This window comes from Momordica charantia (genome assembly GCF_013281855.1).
Source record: "Momordica charantia cultivar OHB3-1 chromosome 9 unlocalized genomic scaffold, Mcharantia_2.0 BLBB01000009.1, whole genome shotgun sequence".
In the NCBI taxonomy this organism is placed as follows: domain Eukaryota; kingdom Viridiplantae; phylum Streptophyta; class Magnoliopsida; order Cucurbitales; family Cucurbitaceae; genus Momordica; species Momordica charantia.
Genome location: NW_028275167.1, coordinates 26,577,722 through 26,605,655, shown reverse-complemented (window position 1 = coordinate 26,605,655; position 27,934 = coordinate 26,577,722). Strand labels below are relative to the sequence as shown.

Here is a 27,934-nt window from a genome sequence, read left to right as displayed (position 1 = left end):
CCAAGCCTTCTAATGGGTGAATCAGTAACAGCAGGAAAAAGTACAAGAATTAGTTCCCCACATGTTCCTGTGAAGGCCAAAGCAGTTGTAAAGCAGAAGGAGCTATCTGAAGCCTCTGTTCAAACATTGCCAAAAGAAACTTCAGGAATAACCATTGAAGCTCCTCCTGAGTTAAAACGGACCAATTTGATACAATCTGTGCCTTCAGCCCCTTCTGTTGTTGAAGATCAGTTCAGGGCTGCAAAAAGCAACAACCCCATCACTGTTGCAGTCCATAATAGTCCACCACAACCATCTCCTGCTTCAGAGACTGCCCTCAAGTTCTATTCCTCTGTGATCCAACAATCGACAAGAAAGAAAGAGATAGTCAAGGTGCCATCTAAAGAAATCAATGTTGATTGTTGCCCCACTGTTTACTCAATTGACCCAACGGTTGCAAGCCTTGAAATATCTCTGTCGGAAGTGCGAACAACCACGGTATCGAACCAAAATCCGTTTGTCATTGACATTGTTCCGACCTCCAGAGGTGGAGATGAGTGCGGAGTTGATTCAGCAGTATCAGGATCAGCATCATGTCCTAAGAAAAAATTGTTGTGTTGGAATTTTCGTGGGACAGACAATGCCAAGCTAATGCGAGCGTTGAAAGATTTGATTCAGGTCCACGAGCCGTCCATTGTGCTGATTTTTGGCACCAAGATCAGGGGGGCTGATGCAGATCAGGTCATGCAGGAGCTCGCTTTCTGCGGTTCATATCGCAGGAAGCCTGATAGCTACGGTGGAGGTGTTTGGCTATTGTTATCACGGCAAGATGTGCAAACTCAAGTCAGCTCATATAGTGCACAGCAGGTCTCTGCATCAGTATATTTCCATTCTGAAACCAATAAACCAGCATTCAGTTGTTTGGATGCAGATACCGGAACATCAGCGCAACCGTGGGGACAGAATTTCTTCTTTGTTCCGACGAAGTGGATGGACAGCACATTGCCATGCTTGTGAGAGAAGGTAAAAGAAGCATTAGACACCATCTTCTTAGAGATATAAAATACAAAGTATTCTACTGCTGCTTATCGATTGCTTTTGTTTCATGATTTATTGAGAATGGCTTGAAAGACCATGCGTATGGAAGTTTCTGAATTCATGTTTGGTTTTGATTTGGAGGGGGGGTTGTGTGGATGACATTGTGAGATATTATGATGTGATTAAAGTTTGTGATATAGTGAATTATTGGAGCAGTTGCTTCAAGTGGATGTAGGCATTTACTGCTGAACCACTTTTAAATCCTGTGTGTTCCTCCCTCTTATTCTTACTATTTTTACATTACATTGTTCAGCTGACTTAGTTTTTAAATTTTTTTGAGGCTTTTTCACACTAATCTTCAACAGAATTTGCTGTTTTTCTTGTGTGTTTGTCTTCAATACTTAAGGGATTAGGACTTTTTTTTTTCTTTGAGCGAAAGGAAAACTTTATTAGGAAGTAACTACACCACAACAATTTACATTTGAAATAGAACCTCTACAAGCTGGATGTAAAAGCCAAGTGAGAAAACACCTCTCTCAAAGGACAAAAAGGCCAAAATGAGAAGCTCGTTTGGCCAAAATATTAGCCTGGATATTTTGACTGTGACTAATATGAACAAACTGAAGCCCATTGAAACTCTTACTCAGCTCCACAATATCCGGCACCGACAAACCTTCCTCATTTTGAGACACCACCTCCCCATTTCTGAAAATTGAGAACCTCAAAAAAATTGGCCGAAGCCAGCTACGGAGACAGAAAGAGGATTTTCTCCCTTCTAAAACTCAACAGATCAAATGTCGGACCTTTTTTCCTTCTCCTTTTCTTTCCTTCTCTGTGTCAGTCCAGAATCATATTTCTTATCCAATCATGAATATTCTAATGTTTTTCCATATCACTGTTTTGTCTCTTCAAGTCATGAATCTTAAGGAAGCTGACATTGAAATTTCTCTATCAATTGGGATTGGTTTGGTTAATGAAAGGATCAAAAGTCAAATCCTCAACAATTTCAAGATTTCAATAAACTCGGTTTATGCAAATCTCTGTCGCCATTTTAATATGCATTTCAACTTTCCCTTTAAATGAGATCATAATTTCAAATGAAAAATGTCTTCACTTTCAATCTCTCATTATTTATACGTTTAATTTATGAGATGTCTTAACTAGTTGAATTATGTTTAACTACTGTATTTATATACACTTAAAAAAATATATATTCAAAATTTGCAATTTTTTATTAGTAATTATATTGAAATGGGCCCAACAACGATGGAGCCTATTTGAAGGCCCAATTTAATTTTAAAAGCCTATTTCTTAAATGCCAGTGGCCTTGGGCCCAATCTCGCAGGCTATGTTGGCTGGAAGCCCCTCTGTACACACAAATAAAGAAGAAGATTAAGATTATAAATTTAATCCTCCATTCTGAATATTATGCCTATTTTACCCTTAAACTTTATAAAGTTTCGATATCGTCAAGTTATGGATCGTATTTTTATTTAGTCACCGTTATTAATACTATTAACGAAATATTAATATGATATTCATGATAATAATTTATTTAGTTGTCTATCATATCAAGCTAACTTAGCCAGTATTTATTTAGTGGACATACCACTAAACATTGTTGGAGGTAAGAGATGGCAACGACATACAAAATTTATTAAAATTATTCTTGGGAATTTTTTTTATTTAACACAATAACAACTATATAATTTAGCTTTAAGTTTAAAGTTATGGTGAAGTACAATGAAATAAGAAATGATGGAGACCGAATTGATAAAAAGACTAAAAAAAAGGGTGAAATAAGTCGAATCCAACGAAATTTACTTAGAACTTACAAACACTTGAAAGATCAAGTCATGCAAATGTCCAAATCGAACTATGAAAATACTCAAATTCTGCAACAAAGTTGAGTACATAAAAAAAAAAGTGTTCAAACTCGACAATAAAATTTCAAAACCAAGCTAATAAACACCCAACATGGCCAAAAAGGATAAACAATGTCATGGGTGAAATTATCCTACAAGGTCAAATCGTCTGGGTCGAGCTCGAGGTGTATTCTACAACCTTACATTTTGCATCTTTCAACGAAACTCTTCACTGACTTAAGCATCAAAACGTGTTGTGCTTAGCACCACACTAGTGTATAGATTTATTGTACATGGCAGGTGAACCAAAATTTTCATCGTTGAAACACATATTCAAATTACTGCATCAACATCGAACTCCTAACAAAGCCACATAGGTCTATCTTCAAAAAAAAAAAAAAAAAATTAAAAGAACCAAACAAATGAGAGGTCCACGTCTAAGAATAGGGAGGGGAAAAAATAATTCTCCTTTTTTTTTTTTAAGAAAGAAGAAATTGCGTATATATAAGTTAGATATATGAAATGTGAAATATTAGAAAATGATAAAGAAAAAAAGAAAAGAGAGAAAAACAAAAAAAAAAGGACACATAGAAAGACAGAAGTGTGCCCCATCAAAGATCCTCTTCCCAAACCTACCCATCCTCCAAAATCATATAATTATATTAAATATTAAAAACAACACACAGTTTCATATTTAGAAAATTTATCCCAAATCCAACATTGTTGTGTCTTGTTAATTTTATCAAAACCCAAATCTTTTTCCTTAATTCTTAACTTTATCTTACCAATCACAATATCATCACCATAATAATAATAGTGATCAAATGTAATCAATTTATCAAAAATTCAAATTAATTATTGGGTTTCAATTAAAAATGGATATTTATTTTTTTATAATTCTCTTCTCTCTCTCTCTCTCTCTCTCTCTCAAATTGTTGGTTGGAGACAATGTTTTTGAGAAACAAAGACACTCACCCACATGTCTTTCCTTCCTCTTTCTTGTCTTTCTTAAGTTCTCTTTTCCTCTCCATTTTCACTTCATTTCAAAATATATTTGGTCCTATAAAAATCAATTTGGTCTCCATATGTACTAAAAAACAAAAAATTTGGTCTCTATAATTTTAAAGGCGGTATTAGCTTTGATTTGGTCTATATATGGTTTAGAACTTAATTTCATTTTCGATTCTCTATGGTGTGGTTAAATCTCACGAGTCGTTTTACCCATTTGAAAAATCCACCTTTATTTTTTAACTCAACTCTAAACTCTAGTAGATTCAATTAACACACTTACCCTAATAGAAAACTACTACGTAAAAATCCAATTGAAACTTTTAAAATCATAGAGACCGAACCAAAACTAAATCCAAATTTTATTGACTAAATTTAAAAATAAGCTCAAACTATAAAGGTTAGATTGAAAGGTTAAAACGAGGGGACAGGACATTTAAAACTCTTGCATCTTCCCTTCTAGAATTGCTTAGACTAATATTACCAAATTGACCCTGTGTTGTGTCTTCCCCTCCCTGCTCCCTTGCATGCCAGTTGCTTTATTAGCTGTTATTTTTTCCATCATCATTACCTTCCCAATTTAATAATCCAAAAAATAAATGAAAAGAGAAAAAAAAGAAATTAGAAAAATCTTATAAAGGGGTTAGTTGGTAATATGGGTCCAGCCCATAAAGAGGTCATTTTTCTGAGATACTTATGAGTTGGCTTTGTTAAAAAGTTAATGTGATGTGTCAATTATTGTATTTTTCATATTACAAAATTAGTGTGTGTGTATAAATATATTAGCCCATCATTTCTTTCCATTGGAAAAACCTCATTATAGATCAAGTGAAAAAGGACATATTTTCTTAAAGGAAATTTACCCCTTTTGGTGAAATATTGCTACACGTATTTCTTTATCTATCTACTAAACAACTAATTCTCTTATAGTGTACGTTTAAATAAACAATTTCGTCCGATCCATTCATCTTTTTAACTTTGACGTTATAAACATAACTTGTGAAAGTTTATAAGTTTTATTATTAGACATTTTTTTAATTAAAGTTCAAGTTAAAATAAATAGTCTGGTTTGATCTATTCATCTCTTTTATCTATGACCTCGATTAATATTATTTCATTCTTCACGTATATACAACAATGGATCCCCACTCTAAGAAGTCTAGATATGAACTTATTTATGATTGAGTACGCTTATCTTTTCAATATAGAAAAGGTCTAGCTATTAATTCGCAAAAGATAATAATATATGTAATAGAGATAATAATGAAAATAGTATATGAGTCCAAATTACACAATTCGACATATACGTACATCCAGAGGACATCTCGGGTCACCAAGATTAAACTCGATTATGATGACTAGGACGGGATATTAGTAAAATTATATGACATTATAATACAACACAAAAATTAATCTAATGATTGAACAAAGGATGGTGTAAAGGAAAGAGAAAGAGACTTTACTATAGGGAATGGGCCATGTTTGGAGTGCGAATGCCATGGAAGTGAACTTGAATTATAGCTTTCCAAATTCAATTGGAATTGGAATTTATTTCCTTTCTCACTCATCAATTTATTTATTCCCAAACCTACCCCCACACCTCATCTTTCTCTCTCTTAATTTCCTTACCATAATTACCGCTTTTCAAAACACCTATTTTTGTTCAGGTACTTTTAAAAATATCATTTTAGCGCATTCATTTTTTATTTTTACCTAATTTACTTCTATCATAATCTTAACATGACACTTCACTCACCAAATCAATTTATTAAAATGTAGCCACAAATTTGTATTAAGCGGTTTACATTGTATAAAGTTTGTGTTCAAAATTTTCAAATAGGAATCAAATTAGTAATTTTTTAAAATACAAAATATAACGCCTAAAATAAATAAAAATTGAAGGTATGAAGATCAAAATGAATGTTTTAAAATGAACCTCAACCAAAACCAAAATTACATCCATCAAAACCTTATAATTATCATTGTTATTATTATTATTATTTTACTCTTTTAGTTTAACCAATTGCTGAGGGATTTGATTCCTCTTATAATGTTTTAACTAGTTGAATTAAGTTTATTATTATTATTATTATTATTATTATTATTTTACTTTTTTTACCGACGGAAAAGGGCCCCTCGTGTGAAGAGCATGCAAATGTTATTATAATTATAGTTTTTCTCTAACCTTTCCGTGCAACTTTCTGCCACCCAATGGCTGAGGTTTTCCCTTTTTAGTTTTTTTTTTTAATTACATGATTACAGTATAATGTATCTACTTTAAAATTTAAAAAAAAAAAAATCCTAATAACATAAATAATATGGATTCTAAAAAATATCACAAATTCGTTTTTCCAAAATATAGCATCAAGGTAACCTTTTTAATGTATTTTTTATTATTATATTTGAGTTTAATTTGGCATATGCTATTTTTTTAAAATTTATAATTTTAATGCTGTATTTGAAAATATATTATATTTTTTTTATTATGTATGTAATTAATGGTTCTAACATTTTTATTCTATTTATGACAAAAATTTTGAAGTTGGAAATTATTTCCATGTTTTGCTCTTTTAAAAAACTGTGCTGAACGGTAATAATTTTTTAATCTTATAAGGTACTCACGTAAAATTCTTTTAAAACCATAATTATTAAAATTTATTTTTTAAAGATCGAGACAGTAAAGTATGAGGGAGTAGTGCTTAATTTATAAAATAAAAAATAAATAACAAAAACTTTATCATCTAACACAATCTAAGTCTTTACCTAGTATTGATCTAGGTATCTATCGCAAAACAAACGTTGTCCTTCAGATAATCCAAGGATGTTTCTTATCCTCAGTTAATTGAGGGTCAATTACACATCGACCTCTCTTCTTTACCGTAGGATTTTGAGATGTCATCAACCACTCATCACATTTAGCAAACCGTGCAAAGAAAGTCAAAGGACCTATTTCCCATAACTATCATTTCCAAGTTCCTAGCGACATGTAACCTGGACACTCCCAACTTACTATAATTAAAGGAGCATCTCATCCTTTATTAAGTCATTCAAACGAGGATGTACAGATATTGTGAAGGTGTAAATTTGTACAGACACTGAAAATATTTTATGTTCTTAACTTGTATATGTATAAGTTTTCAAAGTTAAAAATGAGAGTACAAACTTTAAAATTTAGGCATTATTCTCTTTGAGTTGTGTCATTTGTACAAAAATTAGTGTCTTTTTAACTCCATAAATTTACATTTTAGAAAATAGAAACCATTATCAAAAGGAGCTCTCCAAATATCAATTTTTTACTTTTTGCTTTCTTCTTTTCCCAACTTTTTACTGTTTACTTTCCCTCAATCAACACAAAGCATCTCATAAAGAAAAATAAAATGCAAAACTGCCAAAAAAAAAACACAAACAAGAAAGTGAGTTTTCATTTCTATTCACTTTTTTTTCTTAAATTCATATATCATTTATCATTTTTTAAGGTTTTTTTCTCTCTCTTTACTAAATAAAAATGAGAATCTTTAGCTCTCTTCCCAACTCTACTTCCCACGAAAAAAAATAATGTGTCTCTCCTTTTATCAAGAAAAATGTTTCACCTTCTTTAATCAAAAGACAAAAAAGGGAATACAAATCAAGATCGGACCAAAAAACAAAGAAAAATGATACATATTTTCAAAAATATTGAAACCGAGACGAGAACTAGATTGTTGCTTGAAAGAGGAAAATGTGTCGAGCAGCGTCCCGTGAGAGACGCCGTAAAAGAGAGAAGAAAAAAAAGAAAAAAGATAATTATAAGAAAGGATGGGCCATTTTTTTTTCTTTTTTGTTTTAGATCATAGCTTTTATGAGAAAGGGTAGGTGTGTTCATAATGGTGGTGGGAGACATTGTGAGTTAACAATTGGAAGTAAATTAAGGACACTTTTGCTCTGTTTTGTAGGGTCAAACAAAGGGAAAGATATTGAATCATCTCTAAAGCTCTGTCCATCTCATTTTGAGGCTGTGTCCTTCTCCCTGGCCATGGCCATAAAGATATGTCAATTATACAACACACATATTTTCTCCATACTTTGAGACCTATGATATTGGGTGTCGGGATAATAGACAGCCTTCGTATCTGGCATGATATATACTTGAAGAGTTCACGGATCAATTGTTTGATCTCAGCGAGATGATGGACCCTAAACTTAACACAAACATGAATTATTTGAGATGGGTAAGATTCAAATTTTTAGATTTTGAATTAGGCCATCCTAATAAATATATATGGTATATATTAGGAGTGAAATTATTATACAAGTGAGACCAAAAAAGCGACGTGGGTCAAGTTGCTCGAACTGAACCGCCATACAAAATTCAACCCGACTAAATCCACAATCAAGTCAGTCCATAAGAACTAGCCCAAGAAAACTTCCTTTTATAAATAAGAGGAGAGGCCTAGAGTGCGAGATAAGTTCTATAAACTGAACGATGTGTTTGGTTTAAACATCAAAGTGTGCTGCATATCAATGTACAAGTATCCACCAGAGCATTCTGGTCAGAGCCTGAATCCTAATGGAGCGCATTAATCATATATTTTAAGTTAAAGTTGAGATTTATACCCCTTTTTTTTTAAACAAACCCCATGATTATAGATGTGACTACCGTATAATTAAATGAAGCTTTTTCTTTAGGAATTCCTAATTACAAAAAGCCTATTTGACCCTTCTTTTACCCTTAAAGCCCCCACTTAATCATTTACCCATAAATATACATATATTTCCAACCTCTCTCCCTCTCAAGTTTTCACAACCACAATGGTATAGATATTTTCTTTTTAAGTTGTCCCATTACCTAGTTTACTTGTCTTTATCAAATGTATATATATATATATATATATTTTTTTTTTTATTATTATTATTAAAGAAGATTTTTCATCAATACCCATTAAGGCAACAAAACTTTATATATTTTATTATATTTGATTCCTAATCTAGGCAGTAAATTTTATGTCTTTTTCCATGCTACTTTAATATGAAATCAGGTAAATTAATATAATTGGGTTTTCACTATTAAGTTTAAATAATTTAATTGAGATTGGACTCATTTGTCTTTTTCTCATGTATTGAACCCATTTCATTCTATTTGATAAAGTTAATCTCTCTTTAATTTTAATAATATTTCTTTGTTTCTAAAATTGCTTTTATAAATCACACCCATTTTGACCAACCAAATAGTTAAAATAATTAAATAAAAAATACCCAAACTCAACAATAAAATATATATTTTTTTATTTTACGACATGCGGAAGCAAGATTCAAGATCACAACCTCTTGATTGGAGATATGTGTCAATTACAATTGAGCTATGTTCAATTTTATTTAACCTTTTACTAATCACAAAATAAGACGAATAAAAAATTATAATTTAATTGATCAAGCAAGACATAATTAGTAACACTCTTGAAAGTAAGCATACTAATTTTTAATTCGACGAAATTATAAATTTTTTTAGTACCCGAAATTATAAGTTAAAATGATTAAAAATAAGTTGTCCAATATAAAAATTAATAAAAAAATACCCTAAACCTTTTATATTGTATTTAATAGTTGGTTAAACTTTTAAAAAACAAACTCTCCAAATTGTATGTAAAATTATTAGATTTTTAATTTGTATTATATATTATTTAAAACTTAACTAAACTTATAAAAGTTTATTAAACACACAATTAAAATTCATCCATAAGTGTCGTCCAAAATTATTTAACTAAAAAATAATTTTAAAAAAAGTTTTATTTTATGGAGAAAATTGATGGGTTGAAAAAAACAGAAACTGCACATGAAAAAATCCAAAAAGATGACAAGGATTTGAAAGAAAGAGGAAGTTGCACGCGCAAGGGAGCGGTGGGTGAAGCACACGCGCCGAAGAGAGAGAAAAATAAGTATTTAATGAAAAATGGTTCTGCTTTTGGTTTGTGCGTTGGGAGTCGAGAGAGAGGAACAGAAAGTTTTGTAAAGAGAGAGGGAAACCAGAAAAATAACCCTATTTATTCCCACAATTACCAAACTGCCACTCTAACCAGCCGACCACGGACAGTATCTTTGTCTGATGTATCACACTCACTGTCTCACACTCCCACCATTTTCCCTTTTTTTATTTTTATTTATTACTCAATTAATCCAGAATTTATCCACCGCACATTAAAAAAATAATAATAAATCAAATTTTATCTCGACCAAATTGCACATACACCATCTACACATACACACCGACTCGCTTGTTATACTGGATCCGACGCATCCGGTAGTACTAAGTTTAACACATTTTGATGTCTAAGTCAGATCAACGATTCAGTTGAAAGTAGTAAAAAGTAGGACTGTCTAGAACGTACGTGCACTCCTACCTTCTCAACCTAGCATGGTTGTGTTGGGTCTGGTATGATCTAGTTGGATTGTACTGTTGGGTCGGCTCGTTTTTTAGGTGAACTTGATATCGTAATCTCACTCCTATAACAATACCAGTGAACCTTAAAATCTTAAAATATATATATATATATATATTTTTTTTTTCATAAAATGTTTTCTTAATTTCTTCTCGTAAAATTGATTTTTATGGTTCACTTGCAAAAACTTAGAAGGCAAGTAAATAGATTAATTATTTGAGTTACAAAGTAATTAATTTTTACCATGGTGTGAATTTGATTATTGCATGTAAAACTTTATGACTTCAATTTAACCTTATAGTAGATTGAATATGATGTATTATAGTTATCAAACATAATTTTAATACTTCCTTTGCAAAAACATAATTTTAAATTATATATTCACTAATTTATTCAACATCATCATTTTTGTCACGGCGATAATAATTTTAAAAGGGGAGAAATGGTCCTATCAACCAAGTCAAAATTTAAGTTGGGTTATCAATTTCATATTTAATTGATATGTGACCATTTGGAATAGTTATAAATTTATTGAAAACACTTTTTGGAATTTTAAGACCCTTTAGAAAAATTGTACTAAATAGTATTTAAATTCAAAAGATTAAATATTTGATTTCCGTTTGCAGATTAAGCAATATTATATATTTTTTGACACTTGGTCAAATAATCAGAAATTATAAAGTAGTTCTATATACTAATTTCAATTAAACATAATTAAATTATAATTATGTAGTGCAATATGAAAAGGACAAGTAAATCTTACTCTTTCAATTTCATTTAATTAAACTCTAATCAAATGCTTTTTAGCAGGGTTTAGGTACATTACAGTTGAACTTGAAGATTTCTTTTACTAAAATAAATTTTGTCCATTTTTCGAGTATTTTCTTAGTCGGGTAGTTTTGGTTAGTACAAACAAAGAGAAACAGTGGAGAATCGAATTTTGAACCTCAAATTATTGATTTTGTAACCAGTTGAGGTAGGTTAAAGATTGCTCTTAAAAACATTTTTTGTTCTCTATGCTTTCATTGAAATTTAGTTTGAAACGATTTAGTCGGTATCCAATTTAGTAAGAAACTTCACTGAATGTTAACAAACATTTTTAACAATATGAACTAAATTGTTGCATACTTTTTTTTTAATACGACATGTGGGATTGGGAGGATTTGAAATCGTGACCTTTTGATCGGACATTAGTGCCTTAACCCATTGAGCTTAATTGTTGCATACTAAATTTTAGAGATTAAATCACTACCAATTTGAAAATATAAGGGTTAAAATCGTTCAAAATTATTAATTCGAAATCATTATTTCAACCAAATTAAATGAACCAAACTAATTTTTAACCTAATATTTTTCATCGAATCAAGTAAAGAGATAAAAAGTGAAAATTTCTCACATAAATATTGGTAGTAATAGTACTCTACTAGTTAATTAAAATTATGTGTAGCTTTCGTGGCCACAAAACACACACGTCGTTTCTTTTCTTTTTTCTTTCTTTTTTTTAATTACATTTTTTTTATTTTTTCAATCTCATAAATCATTCTCTTTATCTAAAAAAATAAATAAATAAATCCGACAGCATATCCTCCAAAGCTAAAGAAGGAACATCATAATATCCTTGTGTTCTAACAAACTTCCTTCATGTATATAAAATATTTTCTCCCCTCCCTCCCCTTTCAAAAACAATTTTATGACTTTGTGGAGAATTCTTTTTCTTTTCCTTCTTTTTTTTTTCTCTTCAAAACTATTTAAATACATAAGAACTTTCATTTTTTTTCCCTTTAGTTTTGGAATTTTCTCCTCTTATTGACCTTTTGTAAAACTTATATCGTTGAAAAAAATTTTAAAAAAACCTTTCTAATGAGGTTGACAAAAAAAAAAACATCTATTGATACAGAAATTTAGTTTAATAGTCTTTTAATACGTATACACACATGATATCTTCAATTTATTTATTTATATATTAAAATCAGAAATTTATATTTTGATGGTGGAAAGTATAAAGGTTTATTTAATTTAATATTTTAAAACAAGATAATAAATTACATTGGTTAAATTATACTAGAGAGGGAGATAAATTGGAGGAGAGTGGTACCTACACTTTCAAGAGACAAACTAATTAAACATGTTTATTTGCTATTAATGGTATCTATAGAAGTGATAAGAAAAAAAAGTAAAAGTAAAAAAATAAATGAAATCAAAGGTTGCCGGTGAAGGAATTGTGAAGGAAGATTTATGAGTAGTGGTGTGTAAAGGAGGATAATTTTGTCTAAAAAATGTTTCTTCCTGGTCTGCCTTTTATATATATTATAGATAGAATTACCAAGTTCACACATCTTCTATAATAAAATGGATTCGACGAAATCTGCAAGATAGAAAGAATTGCACGTCGGTGTGATGCTAGTCATATACACTCTAATGCTTAAGTCATATTAGGTACATTTTATGTGAAGTGTAACAAGAAGTAGAATTTTTAGCCTACTTTGATCGTGAGTTTTCACCCTTTATTTATAGAATAGAAAACCTAGAGTTGTCGGGACATCTTCTCCTCTTTTGAACTCTTTAAATATCGGGATTTCGAAATTGACAGCCTCTTTATCAATTATCAGAGAAAGTTTTTCTGATTCGAGGTGTTTTTACGTTGCTTTATTCGAGCCTTGGCCTGGTCAGCTTACTGTGTGCCCTGACCAAGCTAGCACATGGGTAGGCCGACCCACGGGTTGGAATCCCAAGAACCAATCAAACCAGCCCATGGGTAGATTGGCCAATGGCCAAAAAAACCGGCTCATGAGCTTATCGACTTTTAGTCATGGACATAGCCTCCAATTTTTTGCTTGTCGACTTTGGTCCATTCTCTTGATCTTGCTTTATTTCATCCATAACAATATGACATGTAATAATAGATTGTTTTAGTCCGACAATTTGGGGGCGAGGGTAGGATTTTAACGTTCAACTTTTTGTTCGATAATATATATCTTAACCAGTTTAGCTATGTTCAAGTTAGCTATGTAATAGTTATGATAAAAGTGACCATACCCTTCAAGATAATATATTAATATTATGTTGTACTACATCTAAAAGTATCAATATGTCATTAATAAATAATATGGTGCAAATGTTTGATCACTCGTGTGAATAAGCTTGATGAATACTTAATACCTTTAATTAAGTAAACAGTAATGTTTTTTAATTAATTTTCACACATAAATAAATAATTATATATCCAAATTCGTACTTATCTAAGTGCATATGTGGCTAAAACAGTAATCAAATCAATGCCATCAAATGAAGAAGTGATTGATCAACCATCTTCATTTTCTCTCATTTAATCATTCATAATGCTCAAATAGTGCTTCTACATTAAATAAATCATGTTCATATTATATGATGTGACCCAAGTATTTATTTTTCTAAAAAGTTATTTTTATATACTCCTTATTAATTACTAGTTTTTTTTCCCATTCCAAGAAATAATGACTAACCTTTCATTGACCAATTATTAAACTAGAATTGACTAAAAAGTTGATGAATATTAAATTTTCTTTTTTATTATTACTTGCCAATTCTCATATATAAATGACGAATAGCGACATTTTTTTTATCGGATAACATAAGTTGCATAACATTGTAAAATGAGTTTTTTTACTAACTATTTGAGAACTTCTTTTATAATTCTATTTTTACTTTATGTTTAAAAAACAATTTATATACATACAATCAATTCTATTGTTGTACCATCTACTTGTCAAAGTGAACATAATTTAGTGGTAATTGATATATATATCCAATCAAGAAGTTGTGAGTTAGATCTCCCACCCCCACATGTTGTACTAAACTTAAAATAAAATAAATAAATAGCTTCAAAACTTTTCATTTTGATTTAAAATCGCTTTTAAAATATGAAAAAAGAGAGGGAGAGAACTAAAGGCAAAAAAGAAATTATCAACAAAAAAAAAATATATATAACATTGATGGATATGTTGCATTATACACATAAACACGTAAACAGTTAGCAATGAAACTATTTATATCTTCTAATTTTTTTTAATACAACAAATATGAATAGGGAGGATTGAACCTCCAACCTTTAAATAAGGATCAAAATGCTATGAATTACGTTTAGACATATTTTATAAGATTTTCATGGTCAAATAATTATGTTATGAAATGAGTTGGAATCCAAATAAAATACAAAGGAAGAAACAATATTTAATTAAAAGTAGTAAAGAAAAAAATTCCATAAAAAGGGGAAAAGAGGGAGCTTAGAGATAAATGTGTTTGAAATTAGAATAGTTGTCTTGTCATATGGAAATGCTTAGAATTTCAACACGATGGCTACATGAGTAATTAGCCTTAAGAGAGTGGAGCAATGGGTGAGTGACACGTGTCATCTAAAAAGGAGGAAAAAAGAAAGAAGAATCTAAGAATGACAAGGCATTGATTGGCTTAGTGAGTAAATGAGACTCAATAAAACATGGTATCTTTTCATTTTGATTGGCTACATGAGACCCAACTTGGGAAAAATTTTCAAACTTTATTTCCCCCACCATGTTTTGTGTCACTTTATTTTCAAAACTTTTGTTTCTTCTTTCAATTAATTTTCAAACTTACTTTTTATTTGGAAAAGAAATATTTGTGAACATTTAGGTAGCTGGATGAGGCTAGTAGTGGTGGTCGAGACTATTGAGATTAATAAGTTAAAAGTAGAAATTAAAGATAGAAACTTAAAAGAAAAAAAAAACGTTAGGATGAAATCAATGGAAATGATTTGTTAATAATATGTATAGATGATTAAGTATATACTATAGTATATGGACTAAAGTTTTTTGGTCCAATTGATAGTTTAATAGGGTATCAGAGTAGAATGTCTCAAGTTATGTAATTTATTTTCTGTTTTGTATAATAGTTCATTGGTTGCGTCTTGTGCTAATTTTCAAGTCCACAAGTGGGGTAGTATTATATCGTGATTAACAAATATGTAATATGTAGGTTCAAGATTTGCCATGTGGACCATTAATCTAAGAACATGTGGCTGGCTCTCAGTTCGGCATGCATGTGATGAAGTGGCACTATCAGAGTTACCTACCACCAACCCAAAAGTCAGGTTAGCTGAGCGTCGCTTCTTTGGCTCCTGATCTTGAGCTCGCTTTTCTTGGCCTCAGGCTTGGCTTATTCTTGGAGTCCTTGCCTTTTCGATACTTTAGGCCCTTGCCCTTGGCCTGGTCTCGACTCCTCCTGGCTAAGTACTTTCAATCTAGCAGGCTAGCTGCCTGTTCCGCCCCTAAGTCTTAGACATTTTGGCGTAGGTTGGAGCCCCTTCATTCAATCGAAGAGCCGGTCCTCTTCCGTCATATCAAAAATGTCCAGGGAGAACTACGAAAGATGGCCTGACTTAGGAATGAGTGATATCCCTAAGTAGAATCTCTTTAACATAGGTCCTAAAAAAGGCCGCTGGCGCCAACAGAAAATCTACTAACACCTTATACATGCATCAGAGTAGCGTAATTGCATTTCCCAAAGTTCCCTTATAAAAGGCAGCACCATACCTTTCCAGAGGCATGCAATCTTTATGCAACTTTACTAAGTTTGACTCAACACCAACTTGAACTAAGTACTAATATCAACTTTGGAGTGTACATGGTCGAGCACCACAATGGTGTAAGATTCTGTTTGCAGGTCGTCAACTCATCTCGTCAACAGCTCACTTCGAATCACCTAACGTGACACCTCATCCGGAATCTTGGATACAAATTATAAAAGACAAAAAGTTTACTTTAACCATTTAAAAAATGTATGGAGTAAGATTTGTGCTAATTTGTATATAGTTTGAAATGATATTCTTTTCCCTTAAAAGAGATCCAACTCTTATTCACAAACTTGGTATGGTTTTTATAATAGAATTGTCACATGTGTCAAAGGGAAAAAGAAAAAAAAAAAGAAAAAAAAAAGTTATTTTTCATGTATCTAATTGTCTTGATTTAGATGTCTCAATTCTATTCAATCGCTATTTGAATTGTTTTTTTTTTGGCTGGTTTTGTCTTGTAGATGAGGATGGCTTTAATTTCTATTTCAAACAAAGAGAGCAACCTTTTGTCTCTTAAACTTTTTTCCTTTTTTCCTTTTAATTATTTTTTTTTTAATTTTGAAATAAAATGCGGAGGCAGAGAGAGTAAAAAGAGATTTAGGGCATGTTCACATGTGACACTTACATTAAAATTCACAAAAAATAATAATAACAATAATATCAATTTACAATAATTTGTATAATAAAAATAATAGGCTCTTTGAAAAAATCGTAAAAAGAAATCCAATGTATATGACATTTTTTTTTAATAATCTAGAAGATGACAGAAAAAAAAATTAGCTAAATTTTAAGACTTTTTATTTTGGTTGAAAAGCGTTATTTTGTCGAGAAATATTCTCTTGAAAATAAGAATATATATATATATATATACACACACATGCAGTATAATAAATATATCTATTTAGATTTTGTGACTATATTTGAATTTGGTTACTACTTCTAAGGTATCTGACAAATTTTAATTAAATGATTATAGAAAATAATAAAATTTTAAATATAAAGATAGTCTAATGAATTTTTTAAAAATAAAAAGTTAATTAATATTAAAATCGTTATTAAACAACATATTAAATCTCTATCTTTCCACTAAAACAAGGAAGATACTTTTTATTAATAAACAATTAAATCACCAAAAGAAATTACTAAAAGTTATAAAGCAATTGCAATAACTGAAATAACCAAATGAATTTTATAAGTGCAAATTAAAAATTAAAAAAAAAAATAAGTTAATGGTATCTTAGACCATGGCAAAAAAATCTCTTATCTCTCATCTCCATTTTCAACTAAAATAATTTCTTTTTCAATTTTTTTTTATAAAATATTGTGAATTTGATAAGAGGCAGAATAATAATGAGAGTGCCTGAAAGGGCATGTGAAAAAGCAAAACTCCTCTTACTTTGAAGCAAAAAGTGGAATTCTTTTTTTTTTTCTTTTGAAGAAAAAAAAATACTTTTGCAAATTCTAAATACTTAACCCCTACTTTTCTGACTAATCAACACAAAAGGTGGAGGGAGAGAATTAAAAATTTTTAAGAAATTATATATTCATGCAATCATCCTGCGACCATGTGGTTCTACAATATCAAGTAGTCATTATACAGTTTACGTTTAAATGATATTGGTTCATTTTTTGTTGTTATATTTTCAAATTCTTATTTTAGTCATTATATTTTGAAAATGTCGATTTTGATTTTGATCCATGTACTTTAATAGGAATTTACACGCAATGAGATCATTTTAATACATATTTATGACCACGTTTCAATAAATTTAGTTCCGTTTGCTATTCTTTTGTTTTGTTATAAACTTTTTAAAAATCTAAACTAAATTAAAAAAAAAAACATTATGAAAATTTGTTATTTGGTTTTAAAAATTGGCTAGGAATTCAAATACGATAAGCATACTAAATAAAATTGTGAGAAAACAAACATAATTTTAAAAACAGACAACTAAAAACGAAATTGTTATCAAATAGAACCTTAGTTAGTGAAGTGTAATGCTCTAAAATTGAATGATCAAAATAGTCACTTAACAAGTACATGAACCAAATATATGTGTTTTACAATTACACATACTAAATTGAAGCGTACGTGAATCAAGATAGAAATCATTTTAAGTCCTCTTGGTTCAAATTTGAAATTCTGTTGAAAGTGTTATTCTCTATTCATACTAAAAATTTTCTTGAAATAATAATGACGTAGAGTAGCATATGTACCAAATTAATACATGAAATTATCCCAAAAGCCAAATTATAGTGGTTGAACATTAAAAATAAATAAATAATAAAGTTGATTGAGCCATCTCTCTGTCTGTGAATCATTAGAGAGAGAAAGGGGAGGAGAGAGAGAGAAAAATGGAAAAATAAAATAATAATAATAGTGGTGGGGGCATCTTTTAATAACGACAACAGCAAAAATAAAATAAAATATGCAAATATTTATTTATAAATAAGAGAACCATGCCTTTCTAACATGGACAAATTAAAATACCTTTATAATTATGATTTTCATATACTCCCAAACATTTTTTTCCTCTCTCAAAATTTTGAGTTTTTATTTTTCTTTTTCTTTTTAGCATTATTCTTTAAATTGAGGATTTCATTTTCATCACTAAATGAGAGAACAAGTGTGTGTGTGTGTGTGTTTAGACTTTGGAGATATCTTGTGATTGTTGATTGAGTATGAATGGGAGAGTTTGTTTACAAGTTTGGGTTTGGTTTTTTTTAATTACTAACTCGTTCTTGTTGTTTTGGGAAGTGTTCGGGTCTACTATGACATGGTCGGTTGAGTTAACAAGAATTCACTTTATACTAATTTTATTTATTTTGGTACTTGTATTTCAGCCAACTTTTGTTCTTTTTAGTTCAGATACAAAACATTGGTTTTAGTTTCGTACTTTTAAAATTGGTCCGGTTTGTAAAATAATAACGTAAGTTTTGTACATTATAAAAACTCTTCCATACAAATTTATGACTACGTTTCATAAAGAAAAAAAAATCTCTGTTATGCTAAAATTGAAAATGAAAAAATGGGACAAAAAATAAAATAAAATAGTCAAAAGGACCAAAAATTATAGTAAACTTTGTTTTGTTTGCATAAATATTTGTTGAGTACATATACATACGCGTGTGTCTATATATATATATATATATATATATATATGTTTTGATGGGGCTGTTTATTTTTTTCAAAATTATTTTATAAAATTTGAGATGGGGAAGTTTGTAAAAAATGAGACTATTATGTTTGTTAAATAATTAATGAAACTTTTATTTAAGAGGAAAAGGAAACCATATGAATGTGGGTTTCAGATTATTTTAATTAATGGAATAAAGGAGAGTTTAGATAAAATGGAAGAAAAATATTCATAAGAAAACTCCCTTTTAAAATATAGGAGAAAATGTAATCATGGTACAAGACAACCAATAGAAGAATTTCTAAAAAAAAAAAAAAGCACCAATCAAAGAAGATTGATGCTTTTTTTTATATATAAATATGAAAAATAATTGTTAAAATAATTATTGAAAAGTACTTGAATGAAATTATTTTAAGGGAACTAGTGAAGTGGTTGAGAGTTTTTGAATGTGATTAATGAACCCTATACAAAATTCTTTAATGATTTTTTTCCTTCAAATCCATCTGAAAAATCTAGCCCTTTTCTCTTACACAACACCTCCCCAATCAAATAACTTTATCACTTGAAGAAAAAAATCCAATCATATAACACTAATTTAAGACAATTTATAAGGTTTGACCGATGAAATTAATTTTGTCAGTGCTTCGAAAAAAACATAAAAATTAAAGTTTAAAGACAATTTATAATTTTTATACGCAATGTAAATACTTTAGGGGCCGTTTGATCCAAGATTCTGGTGAAACAGGCATTTGAAATCCCACGTTTGTTTTGTGGTAATGTAAGATACCTAAGTATCTCGAGATGTTCGGGTATCCTAGGATCCCCATTTGGAAGGCATTCGAGTCGATTTGAATGCTTTTTTGAAACATGGGTTTCCATGATTTCCATGTCGAGGACATCCAATATTGACATTTTTACCCTTCGTTATTTTTTCATATATTTTCTTTTATCAAAGTTCTTTGGTTTTATCTGTAATTTTATAGTTTAAATAAGTTAATATACTCATTGACTGATAAGCAATTGAGTATATACATGTATTATATGTACACTTCAATTAAATTATATAATATTTCCATTTAATTTTAACATTTTTTAACGGTCAGCTTATCTTTGATATTTTTATTTTTAAAAGAATATAATTTGATAATATAATAAATGAATTTTACCCCATAGAACATTAATTCTATAATTATATTTTTAAAAATATTAAAGTTGAAAATGAAATTTATATTCCATACTAATTATTTTTAAAAAAAGTCTTATATTAATATGAATTTTACCTAATAACATACAAAAATTAATACATATACGCAATTAATATAAAAAACCATAAAATATTAAATTAATTTTAGGAAAATCTATTATATAAATGCAAAGTATATTAGATTAATGTATAAATTATATGAATAATCGTAATGATGTTTTTGGAACATTATATAAATTTAGAACATTCCCATGAATAAATTCTACAAAACAAACGTGATTATCCAAATATTCCTGGACATCCTTATATATTTTCCTACGAAACAAACGTGACCATTTGAATATGTCGGACATCTAAAATTCCAGACATCTGAAATTTCAGGCATATGAAGATGTCGGACATTTGCATTCCAAAAAACAAACGGTCCCTTAATGTAACTTTATGGCTACATTTTAAGAAATTTAGTAAGTAAAATGCTATGTTAACATTTTGATAGAAATAAATAAAATAAAAATAAAATGATCAAAATGGTTACTTTTCTAAAATACATAGACCAAAACGAATTTTTCAAAAGTTTAAGAACAAAAAAAGATTAAACCTATATGAACTAAAACAATATCTAAACAGAAAATTAAATTAAAATCAAGTGTAGATACTAAATTAGTAATTTAATCCAAAGTTTTTTAATACAAAAAAAAAAAGTCTTTTAGATTCAACTCCCACACCTTGAAATGATTAATAATTTTAAGAATCAATTATTTCAATGAAAAAAAAAAAGAAGGGAATAGAAAGGCTGGCTAGAATTAGAAAACAAATATAAACATCTTGATTGAACGATTTGTAAATATTAAGATTATTGTGGATTTTAAAACATTATTAACAAATCCATAATTGTTTTTTTTTCTTCTTTATTTGCATACTAATAATAAAATAAAACACCCATACAAATAAAATAAAACCAAAAAACAAACATATATAAAAACACAAACAAACATCATTGGGAGACAAACATGAAGAAAATAAATATATCCCATATTATAATAATAATAATAATAACAGTGGGACATCAATTTTTTTTAATTAAAAATAAAAAAGAGATACGTAATCTTTAAAATAAAATAAACCGGCGGGCCCACGGCATCGTGGTTGTCACTCTCATCACGGCCTGATTTGAATATGTGCCCGCGGGGCCCGGCGGCGCGTGTACGCCACGCGCTCCACTCGAGACTGTTGATTCTTTTCTCTCTCTCTTCTTCCTCTTCTTCCCATGTCTGTCTGTACTCTGGTTTAGAGAATGAGCTCAAAAAAACAAAAAAGTTTTTTTTTATATATTTTTTAAATTGTTTTTCTCTTTATTTTTTGGGTTTTTTTTAAAGAGTGTCAGAGGTTCGGGGCAAGTGAACGTGCGCTATTTGAACCACAGATCTGGATCCACTCCAAAGCATCAATCAACTCCTCTCTCTCTGTTTCTCTCTCTAGTTTCTTCTTGTTTTTGAATTCAAAGGAGAGAGAAAGTTTTAGAGAGAGGGAGAGAGCTCAGCTTGTTTTCAGCTTCAAGAAATAATGGCAGAGTAGCAGCTGCAGCAGCAGCAGAAACCAGAACTCAGAAACCAGAAACCAGAACCAGCTGCAGTTTTTTGGTTGAAGAAGGAAAATTTATGGCTCTCTTCTCCTTCTTCTTCTTGTTCTGATAAAACCCAGTTCAAAGGCGGTGGTTTGGCTTTTATGGTAAAAGAAAAGCACCAAACTTTGACCATGGCTCTCTCTCAGAATCCACAGACAAAAAACAGAGACTAGAAGGAAGAAGAAGAAGAGAAAGAAGACATTTTTTTGTTGCTCTGTTTTTTCTTTCTTTTTGGGGTTTTCCCCTTTAGTGAAGGCAAGTTCTTATCTTTTTCTTTTTTCTCTTTTCATCTAACCCACACGGGAATACTTCTTCTAACTTTCTCTTTTTTCCTTTGCTTTGCTTCTCTTTTCCTTACCTCTTTTTTGGGTTTGATGTTTCAGGAAGAAGCTACGCCAGCCAACACTACTTCGTCGCTTCGATTCGTAGTCACAAGTTGGGTAGGTGAAAGGTTGAGAAAGAAAGGAAAGAAAAGAAGAGAAAAGAAGTTTTACTTGTAAAAAAGATAAAACCTCTACCACTCTCTAAAACTAGAGAAAGAGGGAACAATCCAATCTATACCCATATAATCAAGTTGGTGGGTGTGAATACTTTTGTACCAAACTTTCTCTCTGTTTTTTGGTAACACCATGGATTCTTATGAAGCAACAAGAATTGTGTTCTCTAGGATCCAAAATTTGGACCCTGAAAATGCCTCCAAAATCATGGGTCTTCTTCTGATTCAAGACCATGGGGAAAAGGAGATGATTAGATTGGCTTTTGGCCCTGAAGCTCTGCTTCACTCTGTAATTCTCAAGGCCAGAAAGGATTTGGGTCTGCCATCGATTAACTCGCCGACGACTCCGTCGACGCCGAGTTCTTCCCCGTCTCCGTTCGCTCTTTCGACGAACCCGATCGCCATTTCTCGGCAGAGTTCTTCTTCCTCTTCCCGGCTGGGAATCGGAATCAGTATCCCTCCTTCGAGCTCTGCTTCGTGGGCTGCTGCTTTTTCCTCTGAGCTTCAGAATTCCGACGACCATTTGATTAGTCCGGGGAATTTACCGGTTGGGTCGTCGTCTTCTTCGGGGAATTCTTCGGTTTTGCCCTTTTCTGATATGATGATGGATGAATTTCAGCTTCACGACCAACTCTCCTTCCTCAACGACAGCTCTCCGACCCTTAAAAATTCAGACCTGTTTTTCCCGCCGGCGGATTTGTCGTCTAGCCCCACCGGCGGCGGCGGATTCGGGTCTTACGGCGGTGACGCCACTTGGGGCGGAGGTCCGGTCCACCGCCGGAGCTGCTCGGTTAACGACGCCTGTTTGGGAGCAGAGGATTTGAATTGTGGGTTGGGATGGAAGCCTTGTCTTTACTATGCCAGAGGGTTTTGTAAGAACGGAACCAGTTGCCGGTTTCTCCACGGCGACGATGGCGCCGCCGCCGTCGCCGCCGTCGGGTCGCCGAGCAAGATAGAGATGATGGAAAATTGCCACGAGCTTCTCAGATCCAAATCCGCTGCTCAGCAGCGCCTCGCCGCTGCTTCTCAGCTCATGGCCTCTGCCAATTCCTTCCCTTACTCCCCCAAATCCATCAATTTCCTTCTTCAACAGCAACAAAACGATACCCAGAGGTATAAATTTTACACTCCCCTTTACAGAAATGTCACGACATATATGAAAATACAAAAAAAAAATATAATCTTTTCTGCAAACAGGGCCGCTGCGACGGCGGCGGCGGCGCTGATGATGGGGGAAGATCTGCACAAATTCAGCCGGTCCGGCCGAAATGAGTTCTCACTTAACGGCAGCGGTGGCGCCGGAATCGTCAATCCGGCGTCGAGACAGATCTACTTGACCTTCCCGGCCGACAGTACTTTCAAAGAAGAAGATGTATCGAAGTATTTCAGGTTTCTTCAATAACCCAATTCTCCATTTTGTTTCTTCTTCCATTGACATGAACTGTAAAACACATCCCCTGAAACTTTTGTTTTGTGTTCTGAAGCAATTTTGGTCCAGTTCAAGACGTGAGAATCCCATATCAGCAGAAGAGAATGTTTGGATTCGTGACTTTCCTTTACCCTGAAACTGTGAAGCAAATTCTGGCTAAAGGAAACCCCCATTTCGTTTGTGATGCTCGTGTTCTTGTTAAACCTTACAAGGAGAAAGGCAAAGTCCCAGACAAGTACAGGCACTCGCTGTTTCTCTCTGTTTCTCTCTGTTTTTGCTCTGTTTCTCTAGATTTTGTTGTGTGAACTTGGAGTTTTTTTTTTCTCTACAGGAAGCAGCAGCAAATGGAACGTGAATTCTCCGCTTGTGGAACTCCGACTGGGTTGGATTCGAGAGAGCTTTACGATCATATTCAACTCGGGTCGAGAATGTTCTATAATTCTCACCAAGATCTGCTATGGCGGAGGAAGTTGGAAGAGCAACAGCAGGCTGATTTACAGCAAACTCTTGATCTTCAAAGTCGGAGGCTTTTGAATCTGCAGCTTCTTGATGTGAAGAAGAATCAGCTCCACCACCACCACCACCGGGCTCTTTCCACTGGCAGCCCAATTCCGTCCCCGACTCATTCTCCGAACCCGTTTGCTCAAAATCTCATCTTCCCTACCATTCGCAGCAGCAGCAACAGCAGCAGTAGCTCTGATGTCGTGTTGAGAGGTTATGAATCATCTCATGTATTCTTAGATGTCATTGTTGAACTTCAACTTCAACTTGAACTTGACCCTCAATTTGTTTGTTTTGGTTGTTGCAGAGAATGGCTCTTTGCTTGTGCCACAACCATTGCCCGTTTCGATCATGGCGTCGACCGACATGCCACGACAGCCATCTCCGGTGAATAACTTGACCTCTGTCAACGAGTTTCCATCTATCGCTGATAAGGAGAGACCCCAGATTGAGGACAATAATTTACTTGAATGGTAAAAACACAATTCAATTCAAATCCACCATTTGTTTTGGATCTTCAGATTCTGCTTTTTAGTTATATTTTGTCTGTCCAATTCTTTACTTAAATTGTGTAGTAATGAATGCAGTTTTGAGCACAATCTCCCTGATAGCCCCTTTGCATCTCCTGCTAAAGCCACCGGGAACTACGCGACGAACTTCTCCGACACAGCAGCAGTCGGGGAGGCAGCAAACAACTCTGATGACTCGTCGTCAATTCTTCCATCAAATCCGTCTCTGGAAGTAGCAGCATCATTCAAATCCTACAATTGCCAGATCCCAAGGTCAGTACACTCCAAACTCTTCTCAACAAACCCAACAAAACAAAACAAAATCCATGTCCTTAATATGAATTATGAACCACAACATCCATGAATCTCTGCAGGTTCTCCTCCAGCCACAGTGCGATCGGAATGTATGCGGGGACGGGCGGCCCGACGTGCCCGGTAGGAATTTAGCATCCTAAGCAGGTAAAAGAAATAGCAAAAAGACATATGGGGTGGCAAAGAAAAACTGCTTAGTTTTAACAATCATGTCTGGTCAATTCCAGGAAGAGATAAAGTAAGTGTTAACCAAAAAACAGAGGACTACCATATCAAAACAATATCTATAGAGAATCATCAGCAGCAAAAAGCAGAAGAAAAAGCAGAAGCAGAAGGCAGAAGCAGAGTAGCTCCATCGTCAACAGTAGTACAAAAACCAAAAAAAAAAAAAAAAAGGCATACATAAAAGAAGGGAGTGGGGCCAGGCCAGCCATTTCCTTTTTCTTCTTCGTTGTTTATTGTTGTTGTAGCAGCACTAGAAAGAAGCCCATCTTCTCTCTCTGTTAGTGTTAAAAAGTTGAATTTACAGGTTTAGTAAGTAAAAGAAAAGGACATAGAAAGAAAGAAAGAAGTTTTTTTTTAACAGAGTACTCAGAATTCAAATGTGTAGTAGTAAGAAAAAGAAAGAAAGGGGGAAAAATGGGAGGGGATGATGAGGGGAGAAAGAAGAAGAAGATGATGATGATGGAAGAGGTGGTGACTGTAATTTTTGTATTTTATTTTTCTCTCATACTTTTCATTTCTTCTTCTCCTTCTCTTCTTGTTGTTCACTTGGTTTTTCTAAAGGAAATGAAATGAGAAAAGAGCCCAAAAAAGGCTAGTTTGTAGTGAGGGCTTTAATTAATGAGTGTTGGCTGAAAGAGGGGAATGATTATAATGAAAAAAAAAAAAGTGCTTTTTCTTTCTCTCTCTATGCATTGTGTGTTTTTTATTTCGATTTAATTTTTGTCTCTCTGCTCTTTTAAATTTTCATTTGGATCTCTGGACTTCTAATGGCTAATTGTACAATTAAAATGTTTTCTTGGATCTCTGTTCTTAGTAAAGTGATCCTAAACACAAATTACATTCATATATAAAATCTTAAAATATAAAATTACGATTATGTTTCAAGAAATATATTGAATATAGTGTCGTGTAAAAATTATGATTAAAAAAGATAACAAATATAATAAGTCGATTAAAATGTTTTTTTTAAAAGTTCAAAGATCTAAAGATATGTTTTCAAAGTTGGAATTATAGAAGTAATTTTGAAAAGACTAAAATGAATCCTAGTTGAAAATATAAGATCTGAAATAATACTTCTGATTTTTTTTTATCCTCTAAGTTTTTGAAAATTTTAATTTAGTACGGTAAATGTTATAATTAATTAGTGATAAACTTACCTAGCACAATATTCTAAAAATTTATAGAAATTTCAAGTATGAATTAGTTAAAAAAGCAAACATCTAACTTTTATTTCAAATTTTTAAGAAGTTTGGTATGAATTTTGGTTTTTCTCATAACTAGTCTAATTCCTCTTTCAAATTATTGTCAACCTAATTTGTTAAATATCATGTCATTTGAACGGATCGATTCAACAAATTTTAATATTTACTAATATGACGGTATAAATCAAAAGTTGTTAAAATGTAATGGAGTAAATTAAAATTTTTGAAAATAAGATTTTTTTTTTTGTTTGGTCAAATTACATTAACTAAATTTTTGAATGAAGTTGTGTCTAATAAATCTTTGAGCTTCAAGAAAAAAATTATAATGAGATCTTAAACTTTAAATTTTGAGCACAGTAGGTCGTAAGATTTAAAAGTCTTCCAATTTTGCGTCAAGTAGGATATTGGACATGTTGTACTAAAAGAAAAAGTAGGATATTCGACATTTAATTGTGTGTCTAATAGACTCACAAATTAAAAAAAAAATTGTTAAATAATCACGGACTTTGTATGTTCAATGATACATCAGACACGCCAATCTAAGCATAATTCAACGAAAATAAAGGCATTTAGGTTTAGTCTCCCATCCTTGTCTGGTTGTACTAAAAAAGGACAAACCATCAGGCATTTTCAAAACTCAAATACGTGCTAAACACAAAATTGAAAGTTCAAATTCTTCTTAAACAAATCCATCGAACGATACAATTATAGAAGTTTAGAAACTAAATTGTAATTCAAGTTTTTTTTTTCTTTTTTGAGTATGATGAGGGAAAATTTTCTAATACCAGAGAAGTATGATATCTTATTCTATTTTTTCATACATCATGTTATCAGCATCGTATTAAAAATGATGTACAGTCCACCAATACCATAGAATTATTTAAAAAACAAAACTATAGCGTAAACAAAGGAGTAGATACTCTCGTCCCAATCACATGGGTGAGATAAAAGATCTAAACTTTTTTCACTAGTTATTGGTAGAATGATGAGAGAGAGAAATGGGCCCATAATGGCATTGGATCACATGGGGGGAGTGGGAAAAATGGCAGCTTGTGGGTGGGCCCGACCCACCCATGTGAGAAGTCTATACATTACAGACCAACAAAAAAAAACTTTTTCTTTTTTAAATTAGCTTTTTAGCTTTTTTTGTCTGTAAAAAAAAAAAAGAATTGTCATTATTTCTTTTTTATTTTTTCGAACTTATAAATTTATTCACACACGTATGACAAAACTGCACGGTTTCTGAGATTCTTCCTTTTTCCCATCTCTCTCTATTTCATTTGAACAAGTTTTCCATACTTTTTCTAAACATTTGAGGTTATGTTTAACTGGTCTATTTTGTGCACCCTCCCATGTTGACGTAGTAATAAGAGATTTGGATGTTGACATCTAAGATCTAAGTTTGAACCTT

The 27,934-nt window shown here is 31.7% G+C and overlaps 1 protein-coding gene across 5 annotated transcripts; it reads left to right on the top strand.

The window, feature by feature from the left end:
* Positions 1-21,611: 21,611 nt before the first annotated feature.
* Positions 21,612-26,009, top strand: LOC111010067 (zinc finger CCCH domain-containing protein 53). 5 transcript variants are annotated; one of them, XM_088117518.1, is made up of 9 exons: positions 21,612-22,104; positions 22,233-23,458; positions 23,543-23,734; positions 23,830-24,015; positions 24,106-24,488; positions 24,583-24,748; positions 24,851-25,057; positions 25,159-25,243; positions 25,324-26,009. In XM_088117518.1, exons 2-8 carry the CDS (start codon positions 22,479-22,481, stop codon positions 25,229-25,231), a joined length of 2,187 nt encoding a protein of 728 aa, XP_087973644.1. In that variant the 5' UTR covers positions 21,612-22,104; positions 22,233-22,478; the 3' UTR covers positions 25,232-25,243; positions 25,324-26,009. The 5 variants fall into 5 exon arrangements, with proteins under 5 accessions (XP_087973644.1, XP_087973646.1, XP_087973643.1 ...); XM_088117520.1 differs by having other exon boundaries at positions 23,830-24,009; positions 25,159-26,009; XM_088117517.1 differs by having other exon boundaries at positions 25,159-26,009.
* The last annotated feature ends 1,925 nt before the right edge of the window (positions 26,010-27,934 follow it).